Source organism: Amyelois transitella, chromosome 21, assembly GCF_032362555.1.
Source record: "Amyelois transitella isolate CPQ chromosome 21, ilAmyTran1.1, whole genome shotgun sequence".
Lineage (NCBI taxonomy): Eukaryota > Metazoa > Arthropoda > Insecta > Lepidoptera > Pyralidae > Amyelois > Amyelois transitella.
This window is the reverse complement of record NC_083524.1, coordinates 8322983-8341933: the sequence shown is the minus strand read 5'-3', so window position 1 is coordinate 8341933 and position 18951 is coordinate 8322983. Positions and strand designations below refer to the sequence as shown.

General features: G+C 35.5%; 1 protein-coding gene across 8 annotated transcripts in view; it reads left to right on the top strand.

Annotated features, from left to right (window-relative positions):
* Positions 1-402: 402 nt before the first annotated feature.
* The window catches only part of LOC106138389 (protein Fe65 homolog), a 34480-nt gene continuing 15931 nt past the window's right edge, over positions 403-18951 (top strand). For 2 of the 8 annotated variants that reach the window (XM_060950241.1, XM_060950238.1), the window contains exons 1-3: positions 410-634; positions 9446-9723; positions 18646-18787. In XM_060950241.1, coding sequence (XP_060806224.1) covers positions 9702-9723; positions 18646-18787 — 164 coding nt within the window. In that variant the 5' untranslated portion in view covers positions 410-634; positions 9446-9701. Of the gene's footprint in view, positions 635-9445; positions 9724-18645; positions 18788-18951 lie in introns of all 8 variants that reach the window. The other 6 variants (XM_013339523.2, XM_013339522.2, XM_013339524.2 and 3 more) reach the window with 6 other exon arrangements.

The window sequence follows — 18951 nt, the reverse complement described above, 5'->3', positions numbered from 1 at the left end:
AAAAACAGAAAATCTCCTGCGCCACTGCATTTATTTATTTCTATCTTTGTTTATTTAACTACGTTCGTGCTATTATTTCTACCAAAATCGGCTCAGTCATGTAGCCGTAAAATCCTAAAAGACAGACAGACTTTCGCATTTATAGATATTAGTGTTTATAGAAGTGACGTAGCAATATGCGTTTTCAGTACGAGTATCTATAGGGCGCATAAATCCATTTCGAATGGCCATAAAGTCGGAACCTCTAGAATTAATTGGATCTACGCGTCACAACAACGCCGAATAGACTTCTGTTTCAGCCACAAATCCATACATTACAGACCACATCGTATAAAACCTCGTCTGAACAACCTTTTTGGGAGGTTTGGCACCCCCACCCAACCCAGAGCACGGCAGTTAGCGCCGGGCCCTACGTTGCGATAGACGCGCCGTCTATGCTCAACGAATTAAAAACAAAAACGAGACGTGTTCGAAATTTGAAATCGACTTGTGTAATTTGTTTCTCTAAGGTTAGTTAGTGTTGTGCTGTAAGAGAAAAAAAAGAGAATCGATATTTTCAAAGGTTGATTAAGGTTACTGCGTATTTAATATTGCGTGATTAAGGATTTATTTCGGGACGTGGTGAGCGTGTGAGGTGAGGTTTGTTTGTGTTAGAGTTTATAAACTGGACGTTATAGATTTCATGTTGTTAGTTAGAGGTCATTGAAAAACGCTAGCTAATCGTAGATTTTATCGATTAATCGCGTTTCACTTCTGAATCGGTTGTTTTAACTCGATTAGCGTTTGTTCATTTCTTAGGTATCGATCTTAGGTAGCTTATAATTTTTTTCGAAACTCTCGGATCTGTTTATCCTCAAGATAAAGTCGTGAAATAGGTATGTTTGTATTTATGTGTATATAAAGATATAAGTACGTCATTAAGTCATACACCTGAACGGCCCAAGCCTTTTCATAAGACTTATAATAAGACTATAGATTATATGTATTTATGTATGCACATTAACCTTCCGATTACCGACATCTAAGTGTGTCTGTAATAGGAATCCAATCCAGAATTTTGTTATCCTTCAGTTAGCTTAGTGAACATGATATTAACCCTTATTAATAAAAATAGCATTAAAACAACGCAGTTTCTGACAAAGGTCACATAAAGGCCCCGCGTAACTTTCAATTAATTAGGGTTAAGCCCGGGTTAAAGTTAAACCCTGATTAAGGTGACCAGTTGCCCCACTAATATTTTGCGATTAGAAAAACCATAATATTCAAATCTAGATGTATAGAAGAGGTCACTGAAAGACTGACATATCACAACACACGGCAGCACACATTTGTGTGTCAGAATTTCCCGGGAATTAGCGGCAATGTTACGTTTATCACCGGATATCTGAAAAAGAGTAAAGTTTCTGAAACAAAGTTTAATATACGGGAGGTAACTACTTAACTGTATATTTCATTTAACTTAAAAAAATTGCTACTGATTTATGTACTTGGTAATTCTTCTATCTGGTTATAGTTCATTCATTCATTTATATGTATCACGTCTATATCCCTTGCGGGGTAGAAGGAGCCAACAGTCTTGAAAAGCCGAGACCTAAGTTGCATTTTACGACATCCATGGGAATGAGACGGGGTGATTCCGCCGGGAACCACACGACACCAATAAAAAAAAAAGAATACTAATGCTACCAGTGCGAAGCCGGGACTAGTCTTTTTATAAAAATGTCAATGAGAGTTGTACTCGTAATTATATGTATGTATGCATGTACTCCTGAAAACATCTGCTGTCTGCCACATCAATTAATCTAAGAGATTTTCTGTTACAAACCTACAAATATTTTCTCTTTAATATGTATGGATATTGCTGTCACGATATTAAAATTCAACTTCGTCACGGCATCTTACTTAACCCGAAAACACAAAACATGATAGATTGTAGAAAGGGCTTGAAGTGACGAAATCATAGATGGATAGCTCTATACTACTTCTTTTTTGTGCCGTGTGGTTCCCGGCACCATTACAAAAAACAATAGGAGCACTCCATCTGTTTCCCATGGATGTCGTAAAAGGCGACTAAGGGATAGGCTTACAAACTTGGGATTCTTTTTGAGGCGATGGGCTAGCAACCTGTCACTATTTGAATCTCAATTGTATCATTAAGCCAAATAGCTGTACGTGGCCATTCAATCTTTTTAAGACTGTTGGCTCTGTCTACCCCGCAAGGGATATAGTCGTGACCATATGTATGTACTTCTTTTTTTTCTAATACAAATACACAAAACTGACAGATACAAACATGAAAAAAAGAAATCATTGTTCAGTAAAGTACAAAAGTAGTTTTTTTCATAGGAATTGTTCCTTACATTGGATAACAAACTTAGGTTATCTGATGAAATTTTTTTCAAAATTTCCTTCATTCCCGATTGGCAAGGAGGTTTTTGAATTTTGAAAAGTTATCAGGCGTTTTCGTCATTGTGTTTTTGTTTTTAACATCTTGTCATACACATGGAATTTTGTTAGCCTCCCTTTATGTTATTTTAGGAAACCATGATTTCCATTTCTCATTGTAAGTGTACCATAATTTTTTTTTACTTTTTCCGCGCCCGTCAATGTCATTAAAATAATTAAATTTTCCCACTAAAAAATTCTGCCATTTTTACAGTCTCGTTAGTTGTTTTTTTCTTAATACATACATATTGTTACAATAATATCCCTTGCGGGGTAGACAGAGCCAACAATCTTGAAAAGACTAATAGGTCACATTCAGGTTTTTAGCTTGATGATAGAATTGATTTTGGCTTTTTCTTAACATGATTCATTTAACAATATTTTTATTTATTATTATATCATGAACTATTTTAATAGGTGACCCCAGTAGGTATAATAATAAAGTTATAAAAATATAACGATACCTTTAAGAAAAATATAACACAATTATGTATAACAGTACATTATACAATTATTAATGTCTTACTTCATTCAAATAATATGATGCTTCATTTCTGCGCTAAAGTTAATTTGGGACATAACCTAAAAGTAAGGCTGGGTGATTGATCACGATACCAACCCCTATTCAGAACGGAACGTTGCCCCCTTGAAAATGGGTCTATTGTGTGTTTTGGCCTTAGAGCGTCAGTGGTCAAATGTTGCTCGGTTGATTCTTATCTGCCATATAGAACGGGTTCAAATCCCACCTCGGTATTTGTACCAATGACTTTTTCCTTAGTTACTCGTATGTACATTAGTTTGAGTGCTAACCCATGCTTTAAGAGTAGCTCATAGAGTGGCTTAGGTCTGTTAGAAATAGCGCAAGGTTAGAATATTACCATGATTTACGCTACGAAGACAAAGTTGTGTAGGTGTTTATGTAACTAACCATCCTACTAATATTGTAAATGCGAAAGTTTGTGAGTATGTCAAGATTTCAGTATAGATCTTTGTTACTCTTTCACGCAAAATCTACTGAACCGATTACGTTGAAATTTGGTATGTAGGTAGCTGAAGACCCAGAATAACATATAGGCTTTTTATCCCGAAGTCCCCGCGGGAATGATTCCACGCGAACAAAGTCGCGGGCGGCCTTTAGTCAGATATATGTCTCAAACTTCTAACTATGTAATTACTTATTGTGTCAAGAGAACCAACATAGTTTTGATAATACGGATTATTTGTAACCTCTTACGAACCCCAAAAACATATAACTATGTTGATATGTGGGGTGACGGGGCAAAAGCAACATAGTGAGGACATTGAACCTAAGATTTAGATATATGACAATGCCACACAAACTATATCTAGCTTTCTTACATACATATAATCACGTATTTATCCCTTACGGGGAAGACAGAGCCAACAGTCCTAAAAAGACCGAAAAGTCACCATCAAAGCTTTCTTATAAAGTTTTAAAGTGATTTATGTTTTGAAATCAACACGAAAAAGCTGACATTGCGAAAGTTTATTAAAGGAATGTCAGTCACACAACCTAACATTAAACTTTGTCAACAATTGTCAAATATTTTTACAGTATGTAGACGATATAAGAAGTATGAGTGGACAGGGATCGTGGCAGGTAAAGAGATGTAGTGTAATCTGCCTATCCCCACGGGATATGATCTTATGTAAAAACAGCCAGTATTCTATTCTTTTCTTTTTTTACTTCATTATTCCTAGACAGAAAGGCTTTTTCGCTTTTCTAAAAGTTAGTCTGTAAAAGGATAATACAGTCTGTAATTTATAACTTTGCAAGCTCTGAACGGCTTCACTTAAATAAACGAGAATTCCAGTACATATTTCCCCAGAAATTATATGCTGGCGCATTGTTTCTGTTATATATTATGTAAAACACCCGACAGGCTCATTTCTCACTCATACAAGAGCTCATACATTATTTAAGGGAAATACGAACAATAGGGTACCGGACAACTTTTCAGATTGTGTTTAAAAATAATCTTTATTTATTTTTATATACATAAAAAATATTATTTTAAATAAATAAATCTTTTGGAGTATTTTAAAACGTCAAAAACGTAATTTATTTAAAATTGCCGCGAAAACAGCACTTTACGTCAATTCAGATCGCGTGACGTCATATGTTTAGAAAACAAACTACAAACCATATTACAAGTGATCAGTGCTTGGATAATTTAAGTATTTTCTCGCAGATCTAGAAACATGCAAAACCCATAAATATCTAACCTTTAAAATCATAGAAAAAAAAAACATATGTGAAAATAACTTTGTAAACAATGAAACTAGTTTTAGGTTATGTTTTCGTTTGTAATTTCTTCAATCATTTCTGTTGTTAAGATAAACAAAAAGAGGTTGAAATACTTACACAAATGTTTTCACATTGCTAAATTCAGCAAAATAAAAGTCGGTATTAGTGGCAAAGGAACTGCCGACCATGAAAATATCAATCTTTTGGGAGATTTCTATTGTCGATTTGTAATCTTGTTCCATAATAAAAGCTTGATAGGCGGCTTCAAGCACTTGCGACAACTTCTGTTATGAGTAAAATCCTTCAATTCGTAACTAATTACAATTAAATATTTTTAGAAAAATGCAAAGAAATCGTAGAATAACTCGAAATAACATACAAAGCAGTGGTGTTTACTTATCACTCATTACGTATGACGTCACTCACTGTGATTGGTGTTTGGGTTCTTACGCTGCACAGATAAAAAATATTGGATTTTTGCAACTTTATTTATTGATTTAAAATTATAAATCATTGTTATTTCTTAAAAATCTTTATTAAGTGATGTTCTTGTATAACAAACTTTATTTTAAAACACAACTTAGATTTCTTTTCGATTACTGTCCGGTACCCTATTGACGATCCAGAGGCTCGAGAATAGAACCTTGAGGAACACCCACGCTTTGACGATCAAATCTTGTGATTTATGCAAAAGAACTGTGACCTATGTAAATAAGTCATTCTGACTATTAAAGCAAAGAAAAATTGAAATTAGTTTATTAGAATTTTAAATAGATTTTTTGATATTGAATTTCAATTGAAGTGTCTAACGCTTTAGAACAGTTTTTGTATAGCTTATCCTTCTGGCGTTTGCCCTCATGCGTCCTCTCTGGGGAGAAGTGCATTTTATTGACCATATAAGGATGTGGGAAGACCTGCAAGACAGAGCGACTCTCCTTCTGACCCCCTCAATCCCGATTTTTGTTTAATGAATAATTTGGTTAATGTGCCTTTGTTTCCATGCGACATTATAATTCACTGAAATCAGTAAATTTTCTATCTCTCTTATTCTCTCTTACTTATTCCTCATTACTAAGGATCGTCTGGAACTTATTAAGTGCACATTCTTTCTTCATTGATTCTTGACAGCTATAGCTAAACACTTAGTAGAACCTGAATAGGTTTGTAGTACTTTTCACTTGGTCATGCCATCGTGTTGGTGACCAGCCTTGTGATTTTATTTTTACTTTGGTATCGCCGGATTTTAAAGGACAAAGTCCTCCTTCTTACATTAGAAATACTACATACATATAATCAGGTTTTTTAGGAGTAGACTGAAAAACAAAAGACTGAAGGCCACGTTTGATGATTGATGATTCAGATTCAAATAGTGACAGGTGACAGCCCATCGCGTTAAAATAATCCAAAACTTACTTATCATTAAGATTATTTACAAATAAGTCCTATTAATTTGAACCAACAACATCTTTTGCGTAGTTTAAAACTGCCTCCATTTTAAGCTTTAGATAAATACCGAGATGTTTCATTTGTCTAGATTTAATCGCTACTCAGATTCAACCTTCAGTTCAATGCGTTTTTTTTTGTTTATTCACTCTTTGATTTCGTAATGACCACGCGAAGTGCTCATGATTGTTATAATGTACGAGTAGTCAATTAACGACCAAAATGTAATTGAATCACTTTTTAATAAGCAGAATAATTGAATTTAAAAATATTTATGGTATAAGATCACGTTCTACAATTTTAATTAATTTTTATCTCAAACTAACTTTATGCTGGTCTGTTAGTTTAAAAAAACAGTGTGTGCCTTTCTTCACGCTCAAGACACATGACCAAACCATCATCATTCCTGTTACTATATCTTCTTTCACATCACAACATTCCCATATCAATTTATAAAAAAAAAATTGTCTGTTTGTTATCTTCTGATCCAATATTCTTGAAATTCCTGCGTATATAATTTAGTATCTGGTGAAGGACATAGGGTACTTTTCATCACATTCACTTACATTTCCCAAGGAATTTGCGAAAAAACTGTATGCTTTTGTAGGTGGGACTAAATTCGCTAGGGTAGAGCTGCGGAAGTAAGTTTCTTACAAAGTATCTTACTCCATAGTGCCGTGTGGTCCCGGCACCAATACAAAAAAGAATAGGACCACTCCATTTCTTTCCCATGGATGTCGTAAAACGCGACTAATGGATAGGCTTACATACTTGGGATTCTTTTTTTAGGCGATGGGCTAGCAACCTGTCACTATTTGGATCTCAATTCCATCATTAAGCCGAGCAGCTGAACGTGGCCATTCAGTCTTTTCGAGACTTTTCGCTCTGTCTACCCCGTAAGGGATATAGACGTGAATATATGTATGTATGTATCTTACTCCATGATACTCGTACTTACTACTCGTATGTCTTATTTTTCAAATGAGACAGTAAAGCACTTAGCGTGTTATTTGTCCATTCCACATTCAAAGTACACGTACCAATTTAATGAACCGTTAATGTTACTAATGTAGTATTTGTACACCGCTGATTTCAACACTGACATGCCCACTGAACGGAATGATGTGAGTTTGCTAAGTCGCTATTAGGCGTGTGTCATGGAAAGACGAGTAACTATATATGTACTTAGTTATTATTTCTTTACATCTCATAGTAACACTACGGGGTAGACTGAGCTACCAGTCTCGAAAAGATTCGAAGGCCAGCTTATTGTATGATAGCATCTTACTCGTATATATAAAATTCTCAGTCACAATGTTCGTTCCCGTACTCCTCCGAAACGGCTTGACCGATTCTCATGAAATTTTGTGAGCATAGGTCTGAGGATCGGCCATCATCTATTTTTCATACCCCTTAGTGATAAGGGTGGTAAAAATAATTATATGGCATTTGAATATACATATGTTATATATATAATAGTAATGAATGTGGATGAAGCGAAGGAAGTATGCAGAGATCGTGGCAAGTGGAAAGAGGTAGTTTCTGCCTACCCCTCCGGGAAAGAGGCGTGATTTTATGTATGTATGTATGTTTTTATATGGCAAAATAACGTTAGCCGGGACAGGTAGTATATTTATAAATTCTATACCTACCCCTTAGCATGGCACGCGCGACGCCGTTTTCATCGCGCGAACAACTATCGCTGTCACATCCCGTTTCACGTCATAATAAAAAGCGAAACAGCGATAGTTTTTCTCGAGATAAAAATGGCGTCGCGCATGCGTGCCTCATGAATGTGTTCATCTATATATTGCTAGCTTCCATACTGTTCTGAGAGCAATGAAAACTAACAGTGTTTGCCGACTTCCTCTCTTCCCACGTGAATTGTAAAAGTCAACCAAGGAATTAGCTTTCAAAAACGATTATTCTTATATGCAGCTTAACGTTAGAGTCTTGTCACTTTTCTACGGTTAAGTATAAAGACAAAATACCTGTGTGTATGTCTGTTTATTTAGATCCTCAATTCCATGAAGTAGAATCATCTGAAATTATCCTGATGTACTTACATTGTATCCAAATTGGATGTAGCCTTACGCAACTCTTGCGCAACCTCAATTCGGTTCCTTCCGATGTTTAACTAACAATTACCATGCGCGTGCGCGAAATCAAGTCATCCGTGAAACCAATGTTTGTTTGTCTTTACGTAACTTATCGAGGCAAAAGTAAGAGCGGAATTAGTTGCAGTGATGTGACAAGTACTTATGCTTTTTTAGGGTTTCGTAGAAAAAACGGAATCCATATATTAGTTTCGTCATGTCCATTTATCTTCATACAGTTCGAATGTCATAGCCATTTTATTCGGCGATCCACTATTTATGAAATTCGTTTCAAGTTTTTGAAAAGTCTGAGAAACTACCCATTCACTTTCAGAATTAAAAAATGAAAGTTTTTACTTTCATCTCATTCAAAATTACCGTTCCCATGTTTTTGACAATCATTTCGTGATTTACTAATTGGTCTACGTTTAACAATTAACTTTGTATAAAAATAATTTGAATTTATCATAACTGATAGGTGTTGATATATCATAAAATAAATCATTACGAACCTAATTTCTGTCTATATCGCTTGCGGGGTAGACAGAGCCAACAGTATTGAAAAGACTGCCTAATAAGTCATGTTCAGCTGTTTGGCATAATGATACGTGCCGTTCATTTCGTTAAAATTTTTTTTCCTAATTTCACTTCGCCGAACCTATTGGCCTAAATTAGTAATGCAGAATGATTGTTCAATCATATTGGTACTTTTGTACTATGACAATTTAGCCTAAAAATCTTTAAAAAAAATAAGGTAGGTAGTGCCGTGTGGTTCCCGGCACCAATAGAAAAAAGAATAGGACCACTCCATAACTCTCCCATGGATGTCGTAAAAGTTAAAAGGCGACTAAGGGGTAGGCTTATAAACTTGGGATTCTTCTTTTAGGCAATGGGCTAGCAACCCGTCACTATTTGAATCTCAATTCTTATATCTTAAAGTCAAATAGCTGAACGTGGCCTATCAGTCTTTACAAGACTGTTGGCTCTGTCTACCCCGCAAGGGATATAGACGTGATTATATGTATGTATGTAAGGTAGGTCTAATTAGACTTAAATAATGTTGTCATTAATTTGTTGTTATGTTATGTTGTTAATTTGAAAATGAATCTTTTCTATTACTGTATCTAAGTATGTAGAAGTATAAATAAGTTTAATTAAATAATTTACATAACTAAAAACATATGTTACACAGACAAAAGTAATCCTATCAACCGACAATATATATATAACACTTTTGACCTTGAATGTACTTCGCCTCTTATTACTTCGACTCAAGAAAAATCGCACGTTTTTAGACTCGCACGCAATAAGTCATCATCCAATACGGTGCAGTGTGAACAATCAGACAAAAAAACGAAACTGTTAAAAGTGAAATGTGATAGAAAGTGTGTGTACTGAGCTTAGTATGTGACGTTGTCGTCCGTGTGACGACGCCCTTATTCAGAATCATGGGACTACATAAGCGTGGAAGTGAGTATTTTTTTTTAATTAATTTATAACAAATACAGGACATATATTTCTTATTGATGTTGTAAAAGGCGACTAAGGGAAAGGCTTATAAACTTGGGATCCTTCTTGTAGGCGATGGGCTAGCAAATATATTTTCTATTGATGTTGTAAAAGGCGACTAAGGGAAAGGCTTATAAACTTGGGTTCCTTCTTGTAGTAACGCCGTGACTATTCAATCCCATCATTTAGCCATACAGCTGAGTGTGGCCTTTCAGTCTTTCCGGGTTGGTTGGCTCTGTCTACCCCGCAAGGGATATGAACGTGATTTTATGAAATGGTGATGGTTCTCGGCACTTTTAGTACCTACCGCTTCATCTCTTTACCATGCATGTCGTAAAAGGCGAATAAGGGAATAGAAGCACATTCATCTATTGCAAGTTTTGAACATAAATTTCACTGTACAAAACATACAAAATGACTGATTCAATGTGTCTTGAATATTCATGAATCTGACATGTGTACTTAATTACAAATGAGTTATGTTGCAATTCGGTAGCACATTCTCTCATTATTTACCTATCTTATTTGACATAGAAAGGTGCCTTATCTAAATGAGACTTCAGAACTCCGTAATTTTGTCGTGTAATAGATTTATAACAATTGGTCTGTCGTGTCGTTAATTTTAAACCATCATTTTACTTAGTAACAAAGTTTTTTTTTTATTTAGTTCATTGTTTATTTTTTTGCCGTGCCGTGTGGTTCCCGGCACCAGTACAAAAAGAATCATCACCACTCCATCTCTTTTCTATGGGTGTTGTAAAAGGCGACTAAGGGATAGGCTTACAAACTTGGGATTCTTTTTTTTGGGCGATGGGCTAGCAACCTGTCACTATTTGAATCTCAATTCTATCATTAAGCCTAATAGCTGAACGTGGCCTTCAGTCTTCAAAACTGTGGCTGTGTGTTGGCTCTGTCTTCCCCGCATGGGATATAGACGGGACCATATGTATGTCTTTAATTTTTTTTTAAGAACAAAAGTCACGTTTAATGTTTTTGCATTTTATTTATAAACGACTAGCTGACCCGGCAAACGCTGTTTTGCCAATTATTTTTATATATTAGGAACCCTATTTTTTTCCAAAATAAAATATAGTCTATGTTACTCGTGGATAATGTAGCTTTCGAATGGTGAAAGAATTTTTAAAAAACCAAACAAACAAAGTTTTCCTCTTTATAATATTAGTGTAGATTCCTTTTCCGATTTTCGTCATTAAGCGATCGAGCTGTACCTACGTAAGTCTCGAGCAAGTCCCGTCATACCCGTAACGCATAAAGGCGTGTATGTTTTTCTGAGTTAAAATGAGTCAACTTATAAGACGTCGGTAAGTGTCTGAAGGTCGCCTCGATCGATTTTGTGACGTCACAAGCTGCTAAGCAGTATGACCTGATTATATCAGCTGTTATTGTTTAACAAAATAATGAATTGAAAAGAGGCGAACCCCGGGCTCTATTGAATGTGAACCTTGTGATGTGGAGAGGGCAACCGGAAAAATGAGAGAGAGATAAAGAAAATAGTTCATCAATTTGCTTAACTAATTGTTGTTAAGTCATTGGGGACGGAATTATCTGCTATCTACATACATACATACATATGGTCACGTCTATATCCCTTGCGGGATAGACAGAGCGAACAGTCTTGAAAAGACTGAATGGCCACGTTCAGCTATTTGGCTTAATGATAGAATTGAGATTCAAACAGTGACAGGTTGCTAGCCCAACTGAAATTAACTGAGTTTTTTTTTTATCTATGCGGGCGTTTTCAAGTTTCCCAATAGAATAGAATAGATTTAGTGTCAAAATTGGATACAAGGTATCACATATTGACGTCACATCACTATAGATATCTTAAATCTAAATCGTGGACGAATGCACATTGTCTACAATAAAAAAAAATGAATGTAAAAAAAAATTGAGAAAAACATGACAAATTCTAGAAAAACGTTTATCTGATAGTATGAATGATTCAGTGGCATGCAGTACACTGTACGGCTATGTATACACGGTCATTATCCGCCGGAAGTGATCGCTATTACCGTTACGTTTTGTGCGCGGTGTGGACATGGGTTTATGTGGAGGCGTGCAAGTTAGGAGAGGGTAGCGTTTTCTGTGTTCTTATTTAATTACTGTCTGCCTGATTGCTGACCGAATAAACATACATATGGTCACGTCTATATCCCTTGCGGGGTAGACAGAGCCAACAGTCCTGAAAAGACTGAATGGCCACGTTCAGCTATTTGGCTTCATGATAGAATTGAGATTCAAATAGTGACAGGTTGCTAACCCATCGCCTAAAAAAGAATCCGAAGTTTGTAAGCCTATCTCTTAGTCGCCTTTTACGACATCCATGGGAAAGAGATGGAGTGGTCCTATTCTTTTTTGCATTGGTGCCGGGAACCACACGATCGAAAAACCAATATAAGTATTTTTAACATTTAAATTATTAATGCGCAAGGAACTTAGTTTTGTGTTTCATACGTTATCTTCTAAACCAATGTTCTTGAAATTCTTCGTTTATATAATTAAGAGTCTGGAGTGGGACATAGGGTAACTAAAGTTCCCGTGGAATTTCCGAAAAGCTTGTATTCTTTTGTATTTGGCGCTAAATTCGCGCGTGTAAGCGGTATATTCCTATAGAGACATCCTTCGAACTTCCTTTGGGATTAGCTCAATCTACTATGTATGTAAATATGTTAAGAATTTTCAATATTCCATCTTGTAACTCAAATTCAACATTTTTATTCATCATTATGGGACATTTCAAACATCTCATAATACTTGTCATATCTTTTGGTTTCACAGCATTAGTTGACGTTGAATAAATTACTTAAAACTAAGTTTGCTGCCGCTTACAAAGCGTCAGTGGGGAAGAAGAGGTAACAAACTTCACTGCAGCATCTTCAACAATAACATCAACTTTACAAATATCCAAATTTTGAATTAGAATGTAAATGTGGATGAAAGAATACATTGTTATGATTGACTAATTCAATTGAAATTTATAAAATTAAAAATCTTACTCAACGCGGAAATTACATAGGTACTTCAGTGTCATAAGCATGACATATCAAGTATTTCATACCAATAGACAACAAACATTCGTCGAATTCCAATAGTTACCGACATACGTGGAACATACATAACTACAGAACATGAGAAACACTGGTATACGGCGACAAATGCTTTGCTTGCGTGAAGTCTATTGTAGATATAAAATTTCTAGATGAAAATTTATAAATATATATATACGGGACAAATTACACAGATTGATTTAGCCTCGAAGTAAGTTCGAGACTTGTGTTACGAGATACTAATTCAACGATACTATATTTTAAAATGAATACTTATAAAGATAGACATCCGAGACCCAGGCCAATCAGAAAAAGTTCTTTTCTCATCATGCCCTGACCGGGATTCGAACCTGAGACCGCCGGTGTCACAGACAAACGTACTACCGCTGCGCCACAGACGCCGTCATAGGAAATGATAAAATGTGTAGAACATAATTTAGATTTAAGTAAAGTTAATGTTTTGATGTTTATTTTAAATATTATTATTCTATTACTTACTAACATTACAACTATAAATTTATCGATAATAAATATCTCATAAAGTACGAACATGACAACTATAAAAATACCGATAAATATCTCATAAAGTTTGAAAAATATTTAATAACTTGTGAAGATGCGTTGAATTTTTATTAGCACTCTGTCTAGAGACCTATTGAAATTCAAGTAGTACCTCACACTTTTGAGGAGACTTCTCAATAAAGGCGTCTTCGGATCTAAAATATCTGAAATCAAACTTTGGAGACATCAAAAGTAAAACTTAGTCTTTTTAAACAATTACTTTTGGTCTAGCGTCAAAGTAAATATTGAATCGTATGGTGTCGTTTATTCTATGCATGAAATAATTTTAAACTAGAGGCCGCCCGCGACTTCGTCCGCATGGAAACCCTATCAATCCCGCGGGAACTCTGGGATAAAAAGTAGCCTATGTGTTATTCTGGGTCTTCAGCTACCTACATACCAAATTTCATGGTAATCGGTTCAGTAGTTTTTGCGTGAAAGAGTAACAAACATCCATACAAACTTTCGCCTTTATAATAGTAGTAGGATAACATGTGGTATAAAAATTTGTCTTTAAATGATTTCTTAGCTTATTATGGCAAAAGTTTTCATTTAACAAATTAAAAAAGAATATGTTAAATCTTTAACGAAGAGTCGTCAAAGATTTTAAATTTTTCTGCTAGCTGTAAAATCTATTTGAATCTCAATTCCATGAAGCGATACCGTGAATGTGTTAGAGACAAGAGTTAGAGACGTGATTAAATGTATGTAGGTATGTTAAGATCATTATTTTACCGCTTATATTCCGTGCCATGCAAGAAAAAATTCGTAAATCAACTATCACTATGTCATCCAATGTTTAATTAGGACATCAAATTAAAAAAAACGTTGCTTGAAATAAAGGTGAAATGAATGAATTAATGAATGAAAGATTTATTTTTAACATACATACATACAGTCACGTCTATATCCCTTGCGGGGTAGACAGAGCCAACAGTCTTGAAAAGACTGAATGACCACGTTCAGCTATTTGGCTTAATGATAGAATTGAGATTCAAATAGTGACAGGTTGCTAGCCCATCGCCAAAAGAAGAATGCCAAGTTTGTAAGCCTATCCCTTAGTCGTCTTTTACGACATCCATGGGAAAGAGATGAAGTGGTCTTATTCTTTTTTGTATTGGTGTCGAGAACCACACGGCACAGTTGTAGAATTAGTCTTGAAACGGTTTGTTAAATAAATTAGAAATACTTAAGAGATAGCATCGACCTATCCAAAACCGCATTCCAATGGGTGCATAATTCTGAAATCTTTATGCACTTTATCGTCGACTTGGCACCTGACCACACGCCTCAGTCGTTGCAATCCTGATCATTCTAAACGGGAATACCTGATGTTTTGAAAGTCGACACCTCAGCTACAGAAGATTTTAACTTTACGGAATAGCACCAGACTATAGTCTTCCTATTTTCTTTATGTATCTCTTTATATCTTCCATCTCTTTCCCACGGATGTCGTAAAAGGCGACTAAGGGATAGGCTTACAAAGTTGGGATTCTTTTTTAGGCGATGGGCTAACAACCAGTCACTAGTTGAATCTCAATTCTATTATTAAGCCAAATAGCTGAACGTGGCCATTCAGTCTTTTCAAGACTGTTGGCTCTGTCTACTCTGCAAGGGATATAGACGTGACCATATGTAATGTATGTATATCTTTATGTACGTAAATCTTATAAATGAATAGTTTAAAATTAGGCTAATAAACATGGGATTCTACTTTTAGGCGATGTGCGTCCGCGTGGAATAGTTATTTTGGGCAACATTGAAGCTCTCAATGATGAATAATTTTCCCCGGTTTTTTTACATTTTCCATTTTTTCTTCGCTCTTAATAGTTGCAGCATGATGTTGTATAGCCTATAACCTTCATCAATAAATGGTCTATTCAACACAAAAATAATTTTTCAATTCGAACCAGTAGTTCCTGAGATTAGCGCGTTCAAACAAACAAACAAACTCATCAGCTTTATAATATTAGTATAGATTTATTTTTAAGGAATAAATTTCTTTTAACATTAGAAGAATAGCTATCTCTCCTCTCTCTTCTCACTTGTGCCTTATAATTGCCGCGTGTTTAACATCACCATACTGACTGTATTGTTATGTGCTACATAACCGTTCGTGTAGGGCTCAAAGGGCGCTGTGGGCTCGTCATTACTTTGTATTAGTGTACGTGGTAGGGATCGTGTTGTTATTGGCGAAGTAATGGCTAGTTTTTGCCAGTCAGACATACATACATACATATATAAAATTTCTTATCAGCTTGCCATTTTCTAAATTCAATTTATTAATTTTTTTCAAATTATCAATTTTTTTTTATTTACTTATTATGAGAACAACAAGGTCTTAAATTTATATGTATACTAGATCTTCATATTAACCAAAATCAAATTTAAAAAAATTATTCATTATTATAGGATACTTACTTCATATCGCTTAATAATTGTCAAAACGTTTGGTTTCACAACATTGGTTAACGTCAAATAAATTACTTAACCCTTGAGAAATGAGAATGCTGTTAGCACGAAGTTCTTCACCACCTTCTATTACATAACTCAAAATCAACATTTTGTTCAGAAAATAGGCCTTCCTAGGCATTTAATGGCGTCATTTTACATTTCATATTGTATTATATCTTAGTATATGTCAAAAACTATAAACACCCCAAGCACTTAACCCCCTAGCGTCCCTTACAAGGATAGAACGAAACACTCCTCAAAACGGTCACAAAATCCCTTTAAAGAACAGAACGAAACGCCCCTCTAAAAATGGACACCCTCCCCAAGAGTATGCTGGTGCTTCGCCCCATCGACCACTAGCAAGAGATGATGGTTAAATAGATGAGAGCTTCACAAAGCACTCAGCAAACGTCTGAGGGAGGCATCAAGTGACCTGCGCAGCGTATTGCTATTGCAATGCAGCGCTGGAATGCTGCCTGCGAGATGGGAACCCTTCATAGCGGTCATAATTGAAATAATAATCTTTTTAGTCTGTGATTTAGAATTGTTTTTTTTTTAATATATAATATAAGATAGTATTTCAATAGTTATTACCTATAGATATTCAAATCAATTGATTAAAACTTCGTTCGATATAAAGATAGATAGATAGAAATACCTACCCTTTATCGCACATAAAATTATAACAATAAATTTATTCTAAGCTTATGTTAAAGTAATGTATAAAAGGCGGTCCTATCGCATTATGCAATCTCTTCCAGGCAACCACCAGAACATTTCTTGAGAGAGAATTTGCTTCGGAGTATTAAGACAAAATGCACTAGCTAAATAAAGCTACAAATAAATTAAAAAATAAATGAACACATAAGTACAACACGTCTGTTGTATCTTTCTCTGGCACACATAAATATAAAAAATAAATCTATACTAATATTATAAAGCTGAAGAGTTTGTTTTGTTTGTTTATTTGTTTGTTTGTTTGTTTGTTTGTTTAAACGCGCTAATCTCAGAAACTACTGAACCGATTTGAATAATTCTTTCACTGTCAGATAGTCTATTTATCGAGGAAGGCTATAGGCTACATTTTATCCCGGATTTCCTACGGGAAACGTCAACAATGCAGGTGAAAGTTGAATGAGTCGGCCATCTGCGAGCTTTCCACGCGAACGCTGCGCAAACCAACAAAGATATAGTAAAATAATGTACTAAAGATGTGAAGTACTCATTTTTTGCCACAAAAAAATCCGCGAGAGCATATATCTATCTCTTAAGGTTTACTTACAATAACCACTTTTATGTTCATTTTTTAAGATTATTTTTTCATTATAAACATGAGTTATTTTGAAACCAATTTTCTTTAATTCAGTATTAATCCTTATCCAAATAAATATGTTTATTACTTTCGGCTTTTCATGTAGACTAAAATTGCCATTTACAGTATATAAATCAGACGAATAGGTTTTGAGATATAGTCGTTATAAGCAATTTGCAGCGAAACATTTAATACGGCGAACCAGCGTTCTTTCTAATACGCGTGACCGCCTGACCTTTTATTTATTAAAATCGGACCAGTAGTTTTGGAGATATATGCTAACATTGGTTTGCACAAACAAACACACAAACGCACAACCTCTCACCCTAAACGCATATATACGGTCTCCGTTCGGTCGCGGGTAATGATGTGGGCCAAGTCGTCGCCAAGTCGCATAATAATTAGCAGCTATAATTGATAAAGCCGAGGAGGATGTTTGCAAAACTAAATATGATGCCAAAATTACTATTCCACGCGGACGAAGTCGCGGGCACAGCTAGTAATAAATATATACGGGACAAATTACACTGATTGAGTTAGCCTCGAAGTAAGTTCGAGACTTGTGTTACGAGATACTAACTCAACGATACTATATTTTATAATAAATACTTATATAGATAAACATCCAAGATCCAGGCCAATCACAAAAAGTTATTTTCTCATCATGCCCTGGCCGGGATTCGAACCCGGGACCTCCGATTTCAAGCTTACTACCGCTGCGCCACAGAGGTCGTCAAATGACATGGTACTCTGTTTGTCGGGTCACTAGTTTTAGGCGGGAGAAACTGCGTGAATCATCTAGTTTAAAATTTATTAGGATTACGATCATTGTCGGGCTTCGGATTATGTTACCGAAGCCCCACGAGTACTGGCGCCTCTTGTGATGGCTTGATTGATTTTTGCGGTGTATACTACTGTCCTAATAATAATTATATTGACATACATATAATCACGTCTATATCCCTTGCGGGGTAGACAGTGCCAACAGTCTCGAAAAGACTGATCAGATCAGGTTCTCGGCACTAATGGAAAAAAGAATAGGACCACTCCATCTCTTCCCCATGGATGTCGTAAAAGGCGACTTAGTGGTAAAAGGTTATCAACGGGATTCTTCTTTTAGGCAATGAGCTAGCAACCAAGACAAACAGCTGAACTTTTCAACATTGTGATTATATGTATGTACTAGCTGTGCCCGCTGCTTCGTCCGCGTGGAGTAGTTATTTTGGACATCATTGAAACCCTCAAGGATGAATAATCTACCCCGTTTTTTTCACTTTCCATTATTTCTTCGCTCCTAATAGCAGATGCAGCTTGACGTTATAATAGCCCAAAGCCTTCCTCGATAAATGGTCTATTCAACACAAAAATAATTTTTCAATTCAAACCAGTAGTTTCTGAGATTAGCGCGTTCAAACAAACAAACTCTTCAGCTTTATAATATTAGTAAAGATATGTTTGTATTAATATGTATTTTTTTTTTGCCCACAGAGAATGGTCTGCTCTCGTACGAGAACCCCAACTACCATTTGGACCCATCCAGACTCGAATCCGCGATATACAGCGACCTCTACGACATGCACGAGGACAAGAATCTGCCAGACGATTACGACGCTTATCTCGATAACAGAAGGTAGGTTTTTGATTGCAGAACTTTTATGTCAAAGGCGAACCTCAGGGCTCCGCTCCAGGGAGGTAGGAAGAATTAAAATAAATAAATTAAACTTGGGATTCTTCTTGAAAGTGATGGGTAAGCAACCTGTCACTATTTGAATCTCACTTCCATCATTAAGCCTT